The sequence below is a fragment of the Siniperca chuatsi genome, linkage group LG9 (assembly GCF_020085105.1).
Source record: "Siniperca chuatsi isolate FFG_IHB_CAS linkage group LG9, ASM2008510v1, whole genome shotgun sequence".
Taxonomy (NCBI): domain Eukaryota; kingdom Metazoa; phylum Chordata; class Actinopteri; order Centrarchiformes; family Sinipercidae; genus Siniperca; species Siniperca chuatsi.
Window position 1 is genome coordinate 30,302,974 of NC_058050.1, and position 18,905 is coordinate 30,321,878.

Here is an 18,905-nt window from a genome sequence, read left to right on the forward strand (position 1 = left end):
ATGTGCCACTGGACTGCTGTGTTTATGATAAGGAGCTGAGAAGACTATTTTAGACACAGAAGCATGCCAAATTTAACATCTTATTTGGAAGGTGTCAGCGCGTTTGTTTATTTGTAAAAGAAAAGTATGGAGAGAAGCTATTCCTTAATTTGGCATTTATTAAAGCATTGGAGGATCAAAAGCATCTTGTACAAGGATCTTTTCTATTCAGAAAACCACAGTCAGCAAGCTGTTAATCTGTAGCCATCATCCTAAAAAAGAATGCTATTCTTAACATTACACAGAGTTTTAAATAAGAATGTACAACTATCTGATAGGTTTCTCCAGAGGTGGGGAGGAGCTGTGGTTTAGACTTAGCTCTCCCTTCGGTGGTGCACAGGCTGGTCCCAGCCTCTTGGCACATGATTCCACCCTTTGTGTGGAGACAGCGCCCTAGTGGAGGAATCCTACACTATCTCTGTTTGTAAGTTGCTAAAGTCTAAAGCCTGTTTGCAACAGCCAATCAGCTTTTCCCTGCAGTCAGCAAGTCTGCAGGACAGCACTTTGAATTGTTAAGCCTCATGCCCTGTGTGTGTGTATGTGCGTACAAAAGTTTCAACATGGTATTAATATAATAGGCAAGCAACCTTCATTTAAATTATTAATTCTCACAAAGGCATCATAGAAAAAAAAATATAAATTTGATGAACTACTTCAAAGAAACAGTTTTAGCAACGAGAATTTAGTCTTTTTATTGACGATCTACTGCTCCACACTCCAGTCCAGTAGATGGCAGAAATGCTAACTGCCAGCAAAGAAGAAGAGGACGGAACCGCTAATAATGCTACTACTAATAGTACAACCTGCATGCTAGAAGAAGAACGCATCATCAAAGAAGTAACTTATGCCAACAGTTCATACAGTAGCTAGTTAATACTTATTTACAATTTATAAATGTTTATTCGTAGTAGGTAACTAGGTTAACTAGCAGTAGCGTAGTAGCGTAGCAGTAAGCGAATTTCACAGCGTTAACGTTAGTGGTTAGCTGGTTGATAACAGTAGAGCTAGGTTAATTGCTTAGCTAGCTTCTGATGTACTAGCTAACGATATTTAGCACTTAGTTAAAAAGCCTAACTTAGCGTGTTATGTTAACTTAGTCAGCAAGAGGTAACGATTCATATCGAAAACGTCGAAATTATAGATTAAGGTAAGTGCAGTCATTGATAACGTTCCTGTTGTGGTCATGCTAAACGTTAGATTAAGAAACGTCCCAGTGCAAACTACTCGTAATGTTATTTTTCTATCTAAATCATCACTTAAAGAAGTTAAAAGATATAATGTAGTGTGTACTTTTTTTAGGCTGAAGGACAACATTGGGGCCTTTTGCAATTAAGTTATTTGATCTCGTGTGTCCATGTATTCAGTTGTTACATTGTTCTTTAACTTAGCTAGATTGAGACATGTTTGACTGGCCTTTGATCAGTGTGTTTGTTTTATAGCATGGCGCTCAAATCAGGAGAGGAGCGCCTGAAAGAGATGGAGGCTGAGATGGCTCTGTGAGTACAACTGTTTTAAAGGGTCGATTCATAAAAATCGCAAAAAAACTAAGTTTCTAACTTATCCTAAGTGGTACCTACCAACAGTAGTGTAGCCAGAAATTATACTTTTGAGCATAGAGAAAATCAGGTGGGCCTACCTACGGGCTCTTAGGTACAGTATTTTGGAAAAATAGGCAACTATTATCATAAGCCATTAAGCCACATGCAGACAACAAGTTGCTCTGCTGCTCACACCTCAAGACATTTTTTCCCCCCAGACTGTTGCCATGTTCACTTTAGGGTGCACAAACTACACAACTGTTCTCGGACCAGGTGTAGATTATTCCATTTGGAGAAATCCAAGACTGGATTAAATTGTCATTACAAGAAAATCATGTGAGAGGTCACTGGGAGGCAGTTTTTAGGTGTAAATGTGATACCCCTTTCCCCCAGACATATGTGGTTTATGTATCAAAGGAAAGAGCAGGAGTACAGATAGCACAGAGTGGATATACACAAGCCACAAGGAAGGTTGTTGTTGAGAAATGAAATGTGAATTAACTTTCTACAAGACTATAACTAACATCAAAAATAAAGTGAGTGCACTACACAATTATCTATTGAGGGCAACATAGTTTACTAAAATAACTAAACTAATAAAAAATAAGCTATAAAACACTTCTTAAAAAGAATTAGGGAATTAGAGAAAAAAAATCATATTCCTGAAGCCTGAAGAAGAACAAAATGAAGACTTTGGAGTGACCTAGTCAAAGTTCTGACCTGAATCCTATTGAGATGCTGTGGCATGACCTTAAAAAGGCAGTTCATGCTCGAAAACCCTCCAGTATGACTGAATTACAACAATTCTGCAAAAATGAGTTGGCCAAAATTCCTCCACAGCGCTGTAAAAGACTCATTGCAAGTTATCGCAAATGATCGATTGCAGTTGTTGCTGCAAAGGGTGGCCCAACCAGTTATTAGGTTTAGGGGTCAATCACAATTTCACACAGGGCCATGTAGGTTTGGATTTTGTTTTCCCTTATTAATAACAACCTTCATTTAATAACTGCATTTTGTGTTTACTTGTGTTATCTTTGACTAATATTTAAATTTGTTTGATGATCTGAAACATTTAAGTGACAAAAAAATAAGAAATCAGGAAGGGGGCAAACACTTTTTCACACCACTGTATATCCACCGGTTGGGATGGTTTGTGAATATTTTGCTTGAAGTGTCTTATTATGTCACACCATCTCCTTTTCATTCCCCAAGAAGTTTGTTTCATGACTGTTATTACATTAATAATATAATTATGTGTGTGTCGGCTGCCTCTCTCCCTCCCTGCCCCACCTCCTGTTTCCCATGCGCTCTCATTGGATACTGCTCTTTTCTTGTCTCAGACTAATTTTTAAGATGCCCCAACTACAAGCACATCCAATTTTTTGCTACAAGAAAATCAAGGATGTTTGAAATCTGTGGTAACATCTGGGACAGCTCACATGAGGTGAAGACACGTCTGAACTGCTTGAAATAGAGGACCTGTCCTGACAGACATGTGGATTCTGTGCCAATTTGAGGGTTTTAGTCTCAAAGAAATTTGTCTGAGACAGGAAAATTGTGGCAAAAGTCTTGTAATCTGCACTAGCCCTTACAATCAGCACAAACAAACAAAAAATCATAACATAACAAAATGTGTTATATTATAATACAATGTTGCAGCTGCCACTCAGAAACAAAATTACCATTAAGTAGTAAACAAGACCAAAACACATTAAATGTTTTATTTTCAACTGTTGTATAATCTAGAGTATGCGTAGAAATGTAGATAGTGTGCCTTTTTTAAAAACAAAAAAAAACAGTTTATATAATAACTATTCACACAGGTCTGTGGTTTATGTTATGCCAACCAACAGAGACATTGTTTTTCTTCTATATTGTTATAAACATAGATGAACAGATAGCAGTTGCTGCAGAACTTTTCAAATGTAATTTATTAGTGGTTTGAACAGAACAAATTCCATTTCCATTGTATTGGGGTGAGGGCACAGCTTTCAGACACAAATATCTCAAACCCCCAGCACCTAAAACTACCTGGCTTGATTCTATTTTCAGTAAGTGAGAATTTTTTTACTGTATTTGGATGAACAGACTCTTTAATAAGAGTAACAACTTTGTGATGTCGCAGAATTAGTGCTGAAATTAAGTTGATTAATCAATGAACAGAAAATCCATTGCCAACAATTTTGATAATTGAATCAAATGTTTAAGCCTGTACCACTATAGGCAATGTGGAATCCCTCACGTTCATTCTCTGTTCAAGGGAATTAATTATCAGATTTTGTTATCTGCACAGTCATTCTCTGTTTTCTCTTTATGTTTTATTAGTTATATGCATTTTAAAAAATCAGTTGTTGTCTCCAGCTTGGGTAAAACAGCCCAATCAGTCTGTCTTTATACCTCTCTTGCTGTAGTTTTGAGCAGGAGGTTCTTGGTGGTCCAGTACCAGTATCAGGAAGCCCACCTGTTATGGAGGCAGTACCTATAGCTCTTTCTGTCCCAGTGGTTCCAGTAGTGCGACCCATTATAGGTACCAACACCTACAGACAGGTTTGTACTATTCTAGTAGTATCTGGATAGTAATGTACTAACAGCTGTGACAAATTTTTGTCTTAATGGCCAAATAGTGCTACTGATGGAGAAAATGTCTTGAGAATCTTTTCTATTCTTTGCGTGCACCATTCACCCCATCTTCTATCTCTCTCGCTCTTTGTGTCTCTTAGGTACAGCAGACATTAGAAGCCAGAGCTGCTAGCTTTGTTGGTCCTCCACCACCAGCCTTTGTGGGACCAGGTGAAAATAAACTTTCACACACATACACTAACTAGGGTTTGGCAGTAATATACTATGTAGTAAATACTCTTTTCATCATCATTCAAAGTCATTTAAAGTCAGGGGTGTAATGATACTGTCATCTCATGGTTCGGTATTATACACAATATTATCAACAAAGCTGGAATGGAAACAAACTGCTCGTACAAAAGATTTTCTTATATGTAGTCTATAGTCTAACGATCTTGCATGTAGTTTCTCTAATAGTTTTTTCTTATGTTATATTATCATTCTAATAGTTGTGCAAAATACTCTTGTATCCATATATCAACACATCAATCAATTTTTCTTTTAAAAAGAATGTACTCCATGTGTTGTCTTTTTTTTTTTTCAAAGAGGGAAAAATTTGTAGCTTATGTATTGACATTTGACACAAGTATAGACACTTGAAATTTAGCTCAGGTACCTCCCATTTCTCTTGATCATCTTTTGAGACATTTCTAGACCTTGATTGGAGCCAGCCTGAGCCCGGACTTGAACCCAATCAACCATCTCTGGAGAGACCGAATGATTTTAGCATAAGGCTGCAACATAACAAAATGTGAAAAAAGTGAAGGGGTCTGAATATGTTCTGGATGCACTGTATGTGTAGACTAGCCAATGTTCCAGAGGAACTTAAAAAAACATTATGGGGCTCACAGTCCAGACCCCATTCTGCTGTCATATTGTGCCCTTTTAGATGTTTCATTTACACTCACTGTGTGACTTGTCTGTCCCAGTCCCTCCAGTACGTCCTCCCATGTTGAGACCAGCCTTTGTCCCCCATATCCTGCAGAGACCTGGTAAGGTTACCTTTAAACTACTAGTTTACTGGTTTGTTCACTTATTAGCAGTATTTCCCCTTTAAAATTGTTTCAGCAGAAATGTTATGGTTAGGTTAACATGCTGTTGTTGTTATTATTATTATTATTATTATTATTATTACAAGTAAAACATAATAAGTAAAACATTTTTAGTGTGCCTGCTGCTCGGTGCATATCCCAGTAATCAGTTTCGTGATTCTGGGTGTTTGCTGAGTGGATATGAGGGGGCATTGCATGGTTGCCAGGTGCTGGATGTGATAGCAGCATTCATAGCAGGAGTACCTGAAGCACTATGGGTGATTTGTGCACATACACGTGTACTAAAAGTACATGAACGAACGTATGTGCAAGTGTGTGTCAGTGAGAAGGAGAGAGAACACAATGGTTGAGCAATGTCATAACAGGTATCAAGGCATTGTTATCAGAATCAGAAATACTTTATTGATCCCGAGGGGAAACTCTTTTGTTACAGCAGCTCACTATCACGTCAGTGCACACAGGAATAGAAATTCTAAGCAAAAAATATAATACAATATAATACAGGTCAGATAAATTAAGTACCAAGTGGGTAAGTATAAAATTATTTCAAACGAGTATATTGCACAGCAGTATTAACACAGAATATTGCACAATTATGTCAAGTATTGCAGTGATGTTAATGGTCCAATGTCCAGTTTAATGACTTAAGGTCATATAGACTAACACTTAGAGGGAGGAGTTAAAGAGTTTGATGGCCACAGGCAGGAATGACTTCCTGTGGTGCTTTCTGGGGGAATGAGTCTTCCGCTGAAGGTACTCCTTTGTTTGACCAGCACGTCATGGAGTGGTTGGGAGACACTGTCCAAGATGGCATGTAGTTTGGCCAGCATCCTCCTCTCTGACACCACCGACAGAGAGTCCAGCTCCACCCCCACAATGTATAATGTAATGTACTCATAAAACATCCTCAGCATTGTCCGGCAGATGTTGAAGGACCTCAGCCTCCTCAGGAAATAGAGGTGGCTCTGGTCCTTCCTGTAAACAGCTTGAGTGTTCTTAGTCCAGTCCAGTTTATTGTCCATGTGTACTCCAAGGTACTTGTAATCCTGTACAATGTCCACACTGACCCCCTGGATGAAAACCGGGGTCACTGGTGCCTTGGCCCTTCGTAGGTCTACAACCAGCTCCTTAGACTTTGTCGCATTGAGCTGCAGATGGTTCTGCTCACACAGTGAGACAAAGTTCCCCACCACAGCCTTGTACTCAGTCTCATCACCACCGCTGATACACCGCTGTGGTGTAGATGGTGAAGAAGAAGGGAGAGAGGACAGTCCCTTGGGGGGGCCCCAGTGTTGCTAACCACGCTGTCCGACACACAGTGCTGCAGACGCACTTGCTGTGGTCTGCCACTCAGGTAGTCAACAATCCAGGACATTGCTGCCAGCTTCTCACCCACCAGGGCTGGCCAGATGGTGTTGAAAGCACTGGAGAAGTCAAAAAACATGATCCTCACCATGCTTGCCGGCTTGTCCAGGCGGGTGTGGATGCGGTTCAGCAGGAAGATGATGGCATCCTCAACTCCCAGCCAGGGCTGGTAGGCGAACTGAAGGGGTCCAGGAGGGGTCTGACCATGGGCCGCAGCTGTTCCAGCACCAGTCTCTCCAGGGTCTTCATTATGTGGGAGGTCAGTGTCCTTGGAGCCCCTTGGACGTCTTCGGTACAGTAACGAGGCAAGATGTCTTCCACAGAATAGGGACCCTTTGAAGACTCAGGCTCAGATTGAAGACATGTTGAAGGACTCCACATAGCCGGGGGGCACAGGCTTTTAGCACCCCGGGGCTAACTCCATCGCGGCCTACAGCCTTGTTTGAGTGGAGTTTCATCAGCTGTCCTCTCACCTGGTCAGCAGTCAGGCACACAGCAGAGGTTACAGGCGGGGGAGGGAGGGAGTCAACGGTGTGAAGAGGGCCGTTAGCCTCATAGCCAGTTGAGGGGGGAGTAGGAATCTGCCAGGAAGATGGGGGAGGGGGGAGCAGAGTACTCAGAGGAGCTTGACGGCTGACAGCAGCTGAGGTAGAGGGGGTTGAGTAGGAGCTGGTGTGTCGAATCTGTTAAAGAACAGATTAAGTTCATTGGCCCTGTCCAAGCTGCCTACAACTCCTCTGCTGCCAGTCGGTCTGAAGCCAGTGATGCTCTTCATGCCGCTCCAGACCTCTCTCATGTTCTGGTGGAGTTTCTGCTCCAACTTCCTCCTGTACTTCTCCTTGGCCTCCCTGATCTTCACCTTCAGGTCAGCCTGGATTGCCCTCACCTCCTCCCTATTACCATCAGTAAAGCCCTCCTCTTGGCATTCAGGATGACTTTGATGTCCTTTGTTACCCACGTATTCATCATCAGTTAAACCTGTGTTTAGCTGCCTTAAGCTGCTGTGTGATATGTCCTGCTAGGCGAAGACAAAATCTCCAACATTAAAAATGGCTCTATGAGAGGAGTTAGTCTGGATATTAAACTCAGAGTTGATCAGTCTAATTAACTAATCACAGTTCTTTGTCCATTTCTGCCCAGCGACTGCTGAGTCAGTGGTTGCTATGGTGATTAGGGCCCCCTGGGGCATAGTGGACATATACAGTAGACTGACAGTTTTTTCAGTAGTTATCACATTGATGTAGGCTATTTAAAACATAATAATAAAAAAATTTGTTAATTATAAATATTTTAATTGTGTTTATGGTGTTTACAGGCTATGTGGTAATGTTAAATGACTGATTTATAGAGTATGAAGAATATTATTGTTTTTAGTTATTTTACCTTTATTTTACCCAGCTGTTTTAGAATGTTTTTTTTTTTTTTACATGAACATTGTGAATACCCAACAGATGTTTGCATGTATTTGTTTTCAGATATATCATTAGCATAAAAAGCTGCTATTTGACAGCCACCACAAAAGGCTATTTGAAAATTACTCTACTGTCAGTACAGCAGTCTCTGGCAGTGTAAGAATTATTTTGTCATAAACAACAGTGAACATCCAGACCCTTCTCAGTGTTGGTGCATCCCCCTGCAGCACAGACCAAAATCAAATCACTGTAGACTTCAAGAGGTTGATAGGACAAGACTGAGCAAAGAACACAGAAAAAGACACTGACACTATTAATATTTTAAGTGTATTCAAGCTTCAACACAGGGTCAGTAATAACTTTAAATTGACATGGAATTAAAGACCTCTAAGTTGTGTATCCTGCTTTATGTGAAGATGAAACGGGGGAAAAAATTTGTTTACTGATACTGACCCTGTTCAGCTGGAGTGACACAGTATGTTAGTCTGTATGTTAACCTGTTGGTTATATCTGATATGTTCTACGTTTTGACAAATTGTGCATGAAGAGTGAGACAATGAAAAGACATAAGCAACATTAAAACACCTGCATGAGGTAAAGAGCAGTAAACAATTGGACAACGTTGTAGAAAAAAATTAAAGTATACACCGCTATCAGCTATGTAAAAAGCCATCTCACTTTTTTCTTTTTCTTTTTTTTAAAGAAAAAATAATAGTAGAGATACTGTTAGCTGGCACGATGCTCAGTGGAAGGTTGTTCAAGAGCCCAAGAGTCAGTACAGGAAAAGCTTGATCTCTGCCTTCATTCACAAAATGGGGTTCATATATGTGTTAATATTTTATCACTGTGTTGATAGGTGGTCAGAGGCTGCAGATGATGCGTGGTCCTCCGATAGCACCTCCTCTTCCCCGGCCGCCTCCACCTCCTCCCATGATGCTCCCTCCTTCCCTGCAGGGCCAGACACCTCAGGGTGCGTCTCAGCCCATCCAGCACATGGCTGCTGCACCTCAGGTCAGAGCTCAAAGAAGCAAACAGTGGTGGTGAGCCGCTATACCTGGGAAATTTTTTAACACATCAGTCTGTGTGCACATTATTGGTTTATGTCTTAATGTGATATTGTCAGCATTTACTGTTCCTATAAACATACATAATACAGAGGTAAACTTAATTTCTTCTTTTGTCTCAACACCATTTGTATTTTTTTTCCACATTAGTTATCTTGTGACCAACCTTGTGTCTTATGCTCTTGTGTCTCTCTGTGTCTGTTGGTGTGTCTCACTCAGGTCAGTGATATGGTCTCGATGGTGTCAACCCCGACGACAAGACAGGGAGCCCCACCTCCCGTCAAACCAACACCGTCAATCATCCAGGCAGCACCAACCGTGTACTCTGCTCCTCCTGCCCCTGTTGGACATAAAAGAAATGATGTTAGAGCTCAGAGACAAGCCAGAATGGTATTTGCCTTTTGATTGATAGCTTACAAAATAATGTCTAGGTGCTCTGCTACAAGTATTATGTTCTGAGAGCTTGTTGTGTGCTTGCCTGTCTCTTCTTGTGATTTTATATTTTGCTTGTGTTGCTGGACATGTGTTTGAACACTAGTGACAGCATAACCACATCAACAGACAGGGGTACTTTTATGTTTTCGTGTATTTTTAATGTACTTAAGAGGTAAAAATATTAGATGACTATAGGAAAAAATAGACTTATGCTAACTCTGGTAAGTATCACGTGTTCACACAGAAAGCGGAGCAAATTTTTCACGCGCCGCGATTACATACGTAAGTCAATGCAAAGACGCGACATGAAGGACGTGAAAATATTAAACTTGAGCGAAAAATGTGTTTGTATCGCAGGGCTTTTCAGAGTGTTGTGTGGGGAGCCGTTTACCGGTGGGAGGACAACTCAGAGTTGTTTTTTACTTTTTGGATTAAAAAGTGTATTTATCTTCACACTTGCTTCTCAAACTGTCTGCAGCAGTGAGCCACTAAAGTGCTGACTTCCACTGTTGTAATTGTAGCCATCTGTGGGCACTCAGAGCTCAATGATACTATTTCATATTTATACAGAGACCGGACAAAAAAATTGATTTACTTGTGAAAATAATAATAATAAAATGTGTCTGTTACTTGATTCCAGCTATCAGTTGTACTTTACTATGAAACAAGTTAGCATAGCATAGCCCTAATCGATCAGAAAACATTTTAAAAGTTGCTTTTTGTTGTCTTGCGGACAGACCTGACAAAGCATGAATTCAGATTTTACAAATCGGCATCCTGATGTAGTTATTTCAGCATCCTTTTGATCTGTTTATTGCAATTGCAAAATCAGATTATTTTGGGTTTATACCACTGTAATTAACCAGATTAAGGGTGAATATTTGCGGGTTGTGTTTACTTGCGCGAGTTAAGGCCTTTACACACTGGGGGTTTGATGAATAAACGCCACGAAAATGCGAAGTACTTGCTTACAAATCTCATATCAAAACTATTCATACCGGCAGCGATCCAAATTTGCGACAGTTACAACACTTGTTCAATAAAAGATTACTAAGATTATTAAGAGTACTAAAACTCTTGGGGTTGGAGCTGTTCCAGTAGACAGCGTGTCTGTCAAATAATATCTTCACCTCTGCCCACACCGACACTCAGGACAGGATGGTCAGCAGCAGCACCACCTCCATCACACACTTCTGCCCAAGCTGTCACAACATCATAGACAGCCAGGTGGAATGTCTTTATCTCTCACTGGGATCAGAGATCGTTAGCAAGGAAAATAGTAGTTACTGGATGTAACTCTAGTTCTTATGAGTATGTACATGCATGTTATGTTAGCTACAGTAAAGCACATTAGTTTTAATGCTAATAATAATATATTTTTTTGCTAAAACATTTATCACGGTAATGACGGCATTGCAACATCCATGTCGTGGCAGAACATGACACTGGTGGCGGTGACGAAACCGGTATACCGCCCACCCCTAGGTCAAACTCGCGAGGAACACAAGGCAAAAATTCACTTCACTGTCTGTGTGAACACACCATTAGTAATGGGGGGGGTCAATGTGTATCACTAAATCTGAAACAGGGTGGGGCACATTTGAAGGTATCAGGTTGCTTGTTCATGAGGCTGTCTGAGTGTGTCTGATGTGGATCTTTCAGGAGGAACTGGCAGCACGGGTTGCAGAGCAGCAGGCAGCAGTGATGGCAGCAGGTCTATTGGACAAGAAGGAGAGTGAAGACAGTACCACTGTCATTGGACCGAGCATGCCTGAGCCTGAGCCCCCCCACACTGAGGTACATTTAAAAGCAGCAGTCTGCTTTCTACTGTTAACTCTGAAGCTCTCATGATTTCTTTTATACTTAAGCATTAGAAAGGATTTAGTAAGGATTCAAAGTGCACTATATGGCCAAAAGTATGTGGACAAAAACATTCATTACAGCCATGTAATATATAGAAACATGTAATTTGAAAACCATGGGTGTGTTGCAGCCTCCACTCTTCTGGGAAGCCTTTCCACCAGATTTTGGAACCTGTCTGCAGGGATCTGCTCCCAGTCAGCCATAAGAGTATTAGTGAGGTTAGCCAATAAGGCCCAAAGTTGTTGAAAGAGGTAGAGGTCGGGTGCAACAAATTTTTTATGGACCTTGCTTTGTGGGGTAACTGTCACGTTGAAACAGGAAAGGGAAACACAACATGTTGCCTCAAGATTGAAAGCACACTGTTGTTGAAAATATTTGTCCACATACTTTTGGCCATAATGTGTACTAGTGTACTCAGATCGTCACTTTTTTGGTATCATCAATTGTCAGTGTGAAAATGTGGGAAAACTATTATTTTCCACATGGGCAGTAAGGACCCTACTAAGTTTAGTCATAGGCAATTGATTACATTATTGATCATTTCAAATGCACTTACAAATTAGCTGGAAATTTGAATTTCCCAGAAATGACTGAAACTGCAATGACATAAAAATCCACCATTTATTTAGGGTATTAAGATCATTTTATATGGAATTGATAAGAATTGAAAAGATAGAAATGTGTCAACTTCTGAGATGCAGAAAAGATCAGGAAACCTGATACCCAAACCAAATAAATACCCACCAGAAGTAGCCCTGGTAGATAAATCCACAAATTTCAACCATACACACTTGTCACATTGAGACAATGCAAAGGCCTCAGTCATCAATTCTTTTCTCTCTGCTGCAAATGTTTTCTGTTCAATTGCAGCTGTTTAGTTACTGAACTGGAAATTAATTGGACACTTAATACACTATAACTAAGGATGCCAGTGTCAATGCACTGAAAACCTCATTGGTGTTTTTTCTATGAAAACAATCTTTTTACGGATCCCCGAAAGGTCACAGGGGTTTTTCTTTTTGTTTGTGTTTTAGAAATTCTTTTGTATTACCTTGCAAGAAATTTTGCTTTCCCTCACAATATTTTCAGAATCAGAAATACTTTATTGATCCCCGAGGGGAAACTCAGCTGCTCACTATCACGTCACACAGGAGAAGAAGTACTAATAGAATAAATAATAGGTGTATATAATAACCTAATCAAAATAAGTACAAGTGGGTATGAAGTAAGTGCGTTACCTAGCAATACGTGTTGCAATCCCTCCGATCCATAGAGAAAGGCTGAGCTGTATTATGAAACAGTATTATGTAGTAGACCACCACAGGTTGTGACCATCACGTGAGTGGGGGCACCCTCAGTGGCAGGCTGAGGCGCAAGTCTGTATCTAGCGGAGCTAGACTCCGACTCCTGCCGAGGCTGATTGACTTTGTGATTGATTTTGTGTAGTGGCGGGTGAATTTGCTCAACCTACCAGCCACGGTGGCAGGTGAATGAAAATAGCGTAAGAAAGAGATTTGTGACATTCCACAACCCCGTTTGCTTGTTTCATTCGGACACTTTATCGAGGAGACACAGAAAAAACAATGTGGTGTCTGATCGCAGGGTTTCACATTTAAGGTGTGTTTATTGATTGATTAACGCCGTCAACTCATGCATTGAGTAACATGCAAGATATCATTCCACCTTAAAAGCTGGGTAGATGCCAGTAGCGTCGGAGCGGCACTCTGTAGCTAGCTAACGTTGACTAATAGAGATGAAAAGGCAGCAAAACATCCTTTCATTCATGATTCACTCTTCTGACTGTTTATTTGTAATGCATTTGCAAAGAATCAACTTGGTCAGCTTGTGCTGCATCCACAATCCACAGGAAATTAAAGCTTGTTTACCTGTAGATCTGTTTACATAGCCTAGCCTATTAGATGAGCTTACTTCTTACTTTTCTTCTGCATGCACTGCAACTTTTCTAAGTGTTTTTCATATTCATTTTCCAATGAAGCTTCATTTGCTCAGCACAAGTAAGTAAATTAAATCATTCAAAACACAAACTACTTGTGTTCATTCGCCTGCAAGTTATTGCGTAATGCCGCTAATTACAACCTACCATAGTATCGCCTAATACTACTAGATGTTTGGCTGACTGCCGCGTAATATTCTTAACATGATGAAACTATTCATAGTTAGTCGTGTGGTCAGTTATAGTTGACTGATGTATGTAAACTTGCCGCCGTAGGAACAGTGGCTACATAACCTTCGAAACGAGCCACAACTTAACTATGCGCGTGCATGCATGTGTGTGCGTCATAAAAACAAATAACATTACACCTACTGTGTGTGTGAGTGAATAAGAGAGAGAATATCAGTATTTTCCTTAGGAATTAAAACATTTACTGTATAAAATAAAATAGCCTATTGCTTGAATGTTGTAGGTCTTGTTTTATTATTTTTCGCATGCAGTTACACACTGCTGGTGTTAGGACGATTTATGCTGACGAAAAATTCTACCTTATGTTTCCAGTTGTGTAGCCTATATCCCATAAATATATAACTCTCACAGTATTATGCTGTTATTATTTATGTTTTTTGATTACAGACAAGGGTAAGTGTACTGTAAAGAATATGGGGAGCATATTTTGATACTCTTTTATAATATCTTTATGTAAGATTTCAGAGGTAGTATATTTCAGACAAATATCCCCTATCAAATGCTCCCACTACAGAATTATTTTATATTACACCACTACTCACTCCATGTATACTGTAAGAACATGGTGAGCATGTTGAAATACTATACTATAATATCTCTATTTAAGATTTCAGGGAGATTGTGGGTCATGCGCAGAACTGCTGAGCAGCACATCTCAATAGGTAGCACATCTCAATAGGTAGCACATATCGACAGAACACCGGTTAAAACAAGAAAGTGGCTGGTAAAAAAAAAAAAAAGAGTGGCTGGCAGATTTTGTAATCCACCGGCCACAGTGGCAGGTGGACAAAAAAGTGAATTTCTAAGACATCTGTCATATCTGATACCGCTCATACCGCTTTCTCAGCTAAAAGGAGCAATGAAGAGTACTTGCAGTACAGCTACCATATCCATAGCATTATAGATTCAGCCACAACACAGCAGCTTTTTTGAGAGGAGGAAACGAGTAATAAATGCATCATGTAAAGTAGGGCTGTACGTAACATAATTTTTTGGGCTTCGAAGCTTCGGTAGTTTTTATTTTTTATCCGTCTGAGAGACTGACACCATCTGCAATTGATTAACTAGTGAACAGTCTCCCCTAGCTATACCCCTCCCATACAGGTATACTGACAATCACATATGCTCTGCAGAGAAACATACACAGAGAGTGAGACATTCTCTGGTATTACATGGACATGGTGGATATTTTACCAGCGCGGACCAGGTAAAGTAACAGTGAAGACACCTGGTTGGTGCAGATGTCATTCGGTACCACATGGCTCACCTGCTGTTGTGAAAGCGGAATTGTGGGTGAAAAAATCCAAAATGTGAGATGTGTTTTTTGGGCGACTTTATAAAACATACTACTGAAGGAAGTCAACAGAGCAGACATTATCAGAAACAGCAAAATTTATTGCAAGATAACGCAAAACTACTCCATACTTTTTCTTGTCAGCACACTAAAAATATTATTATACTTTTCACCTTCAAAAATATATATTAAGGATATACAGTGGTGTGAAAAGGTGTTTGCCCCCTTCCTGATTTCTTTCTCTCTTTTTTTTTTGCATGTTTGTCACACTTAAATGTTTCAGATCATCAAACTAATTTAAATATTAGTCAAAGATAACACACGTAAACACAAAATGCAGTTTTTAAATGAAGGTTTGGAAAAAAAAATCCAAACCTACATGGCCCTGTGTGAAAAAGTGATTGCCCCCTAAACCTAATAACTGGTTGGGCCACCCTTAGCAGCAACAAAAGATCAACTTTTGTCTCGTCGAGTATTTTCCCAAAAGTCTTGGGGATCATCAAGACTTTTGGGGAAATACTCTATGGACAAAAACGTAACTTTTTGGAAGGTGTGTGTCCCATTACATCTGTCTTAAAAGTAACACCGCATTTCAGAAAAAGAACATCATACCAACAGTAAAATATGGTGGTGGTGGTAGTGTGATGGTCTGGGGCTGTTTTGCTGCTTCAGGACCTGGAAGACTTATTGTGATAAATGGAACCATGAATTCTGCTGTCTACCAAAAACTCCTGAAGGAGAATGTCCGGCTATCTATTCGTGACCTCAAGCTAAGGCGAACTTGGGTTCTGCAGCAGGACAATGATCCAAAACACCTGAATCAAATCTGACCTGAATCCTATTGAGATGCTGTGGCATGACCTTAAAAAGGCAGTTCATGCTTGAAAACCCTCCAATGTGGCTGAATTACAACAATTCTGCAAAGATGAGTGGGCCAAAATTCCTTCACAGCGCTGTAAAAGACTCATTGTTATCGCAAACGCTTGATTGCAGTTGTTGCTGCTAAGGGTGGCCCAACCAGTTATTAGGTTTAGGGGGCAATCACTTTTTCACACAGGGCCATGTAGGTTCGGATTTAGTTTTCCCTTAATAATAACAACCTTCATTTAAAAACTGCATTTTGTGTTTACTTGTGTTATCTTTGACTAATGTTTAAATTGGTTTGATGATCTGAAACATTTAAGTGTGACAAACATGCAAAAAAAAATAAGAAATCAGGTAGGGGGCAAACACTTTTTCACACCACTGTATAGGTGAAGACATTGTGTGTGTTTGTGTTTGTTCCTTCATTCTTTCATTTGTTCGTTCCAGCCTATTGAAAGTGCTACAGAGGACAAAAAGAAAGCAAAGGTGGAGAAGGTGAAGAAATGTATCCGTACTGCAGCAGGGACTAGCTGGGAGGACCCCAGTCTGTTGGAGTGGGATCCAGGTACAAACTGCTGCAGGGACTGGAGGACTGTGAAAAAGTCTTCAGTTAAAAATTCCATAGACCCCTGATATAGATAAAGATTATGTAACATAAACTATGATATGCTTCTTGAATAAGAATCACAAATTACATTTCAGCAAACATGGTCCTCTGTTGTTTTTACCAAGGTTTCTTGTACTACTGGGTCTGTGGTCAAAAAATGTAATTTGTAGTCACTCACTCATTCATCAGCACTTGGCGGATTGTGTGTAATGTGTGCAGAGGAGGTTTATGCTGAACTAGAACATGAGAGAGGATAGTTTCCAGGGTTTTAATTTTGGTTGGTTATGCACAAGTGATGCTTTCATTTTGGTTGATTTATGATTGATCACAATTCTTTCACTACACACATGTTGAATATCACTTAGCTCAGCTCCTGCTGCTTCCTTCAAAGTAGCATTGCCAAACACAAGGGCTGCTGAATGTTTACATAATTAGAACAACAATTTACAAAATACATAAATGTGTTCAAATATCCCTGGGTATTTTTAATGTTTTTTCTATTGATTACCTGCTGCAGGATAAAGGTAATGTTGTCTGACTCTTTGACAGTGTTATCATGTTTGTGTTAATCCTGTTTTCTCCTTCTTGCAGATGATTTCCGTATATTCTGCGGTGATCTTGGTAATGAGGTCAATGATGACATACTGGCCAGAGCCTTCAGCAGATACCCGTCTTTCCTCAAAGCTAAGGTTTGGTTGTTTTTTGTTTTTGTTTTTGTTTCTGTTTTGCTTATCTCCTGTAATCACTGTAAGACACTAATGTCTTTAAAAAAAACTGTACAACCTTGGTCTTTGTAGTTTTTGTCATCAGTTCCATTTTACTCACCAGTCACACAAATATATTACATATAATCACATAAATAAATAAATATTTATTTATATAGCACCAATTCATAACAGCACTTGTCCTATAGAGCAGGTTTAGACTTTACTCTTTATAATATTATTTACAGAGACCCAACAATTCCCACCATGAGCAAGCAGTTGGCGACAGTGGCAAGGAAATACTTCCTTTTTAAGAGGCAGAAAGTTGGACAGAACCAGACCCATCTAGAAACTTGAAGTATGATACAGGATGTTTACGTACTGAGTTATACTTCTTACTAATCAGATAGCTCATTAATGACATTTGCTGCTTCTGGGTCTCCATGTTATCCAGCCTAATCTGTGAATTCTGTATCTGATAATTTGAGACAATAATTGATAATCATTCAGGTAAATTCCATTACAGTACATCAATAAAAATGTGAGTAATACAGGAGGCAATACTTCAAAAACACAATATGATTAACCCAGATGCAAAATTAATTTTACTAAAAATATCTACAACCATGTGATAGCAGATGACAGTATTTGGGTAATGCTTAATTTGAGAATGTGTACATAAGAGTGGTTTAACAATGTTCTAACTTTGTAATAGAAACAGACATGAACATAGATTAAACTGTTATTTGCTTAATAATGTCCCTTTCAATGCACAGTGGATACTGCTCTAGAAATCTGTCATGACAACATGACATCATCTGGGGAGCATTTTCTGTCATACATGTCATGGAGGTTTGACAAAAAAATCTGAACTTAAGATCTGCATAATAGCTTTTTGCTGAGCTTTCGACCCTATCTCACAGTCTTCCTCAGCAAATGGACTTTGTCAACTGAGCATTTAAAAGCAAGTGTTAATGTGTCTTGTCTCACTGGTTATACAGCTGTGTGTGCTGGACAAAAGAAATCACAAGAATTTTTGTCATCAGGTGGTGAGAGACAAACGTACTGGAAAGACCAAAGGCTATGGCTTCGTCAGCTTCAAGGATCCAAACGACTACGTCAGAGCCATGAGAGAGATGAATGGTCGGTCTCTTTACAGACACGCTAAACCTCTTTCACCTGCCTGCTTTTTCAACATTTACTGTAGACTTGGGCGGTATCTATTATTTCATACCTTCCTGACATCTCACCGGGGTATCTCGTATATGACTGTAATTGTGTTAAAAAGAAAAAAATTAAAATCGTAAAAGCTGAGCTGCTGGTGATAGAAGTCATTGTACCATGCCGGAGTGTTTTTATTTTAACCCCCCGCCCCCCCCGCCCCACCCCTGATTCCCTCTCACTCTGTGTTTGTCCAGGGAAGTATGTTGGCAGCCGTCCCATCAAACTGAGGAAGAGCATGTGGAAGGACCGCAACATCGAAGTGGTTCGCAAGAAACACAAAGAGAAGAAGAAACTGGGCCTCAGATAGTGTTTATGCAGGTGGCACTGTGTGTGTTGTGCTCCCCAGTGGACAGACAACAGTAGTGTGTGTGAGAGCATAACTGCTATTTTGATCTGTCCAATCAGGAGATACACTGAGATTGTATAGGTGTTAACTCTTTTTCTTCCTCAAATAAAATCCTAATTTCTAAGTCATTGACATGGACACTGTTTTATTTTACTGGATGTGTTTACCTGAATACATTTTTTTCGCATTGCAGTACTGCAGCAGGACTGATTCTGATTACAATCAATTCTTATTGGAACTTGGGCCACTGTTGCTTCGTCTGTAGTGCCTCCCTCG

The 18,905-nt window shown here is 39.8% G+C and overlaps 1 protein-coding gene across 2 annotated transcripts; it reads left to right on the plus strand.

The window, feature by feature from the left end:
• Window positions 1-785: 785 nt before the first annotated feature.
• Window positions 786-18,761, plus strand: rbm42 (RNA binding motif protein 42). Of its 2 annotated transcripts, none has more exons than XM_044206472.1 (12): window positions 786-876; window positions 1,479-1,535; window positions 3,989-4,124; window positions 4,298-4,367; window positions 5,126-5,188; window positions 8,882-9,036; window positions 9,309-9,479; window positions 11,187-11,321; window positions 16,196-16,313; window positions 16,947-17,044; window positions 18,106-18,202; window positions 18,478-18,761. In XM_044206472.1, exons 2-12 carry the CDS (start codon window positions 1,480-1,482, stop codon window positions 18,588-18,590), a joined length of 1,212 nt encoding a protein of 403 aa, XP_044062407.1. In that variant the 5' UTR covers window positions 786-876; window position 1,479; the 3' UTR covers window positions 18,591-18,761. The 2 variants fall into 2 exon arrangements, with proteins under 2 accessions (XP_044062407.1, XP_044062406.1); XM_044206471.1 differs by having other exon boundaries at window positions 817-1,186.
• The last annotated feature ends 144 nt before the right edge of the window (window positions 18,762-18,905 follow it).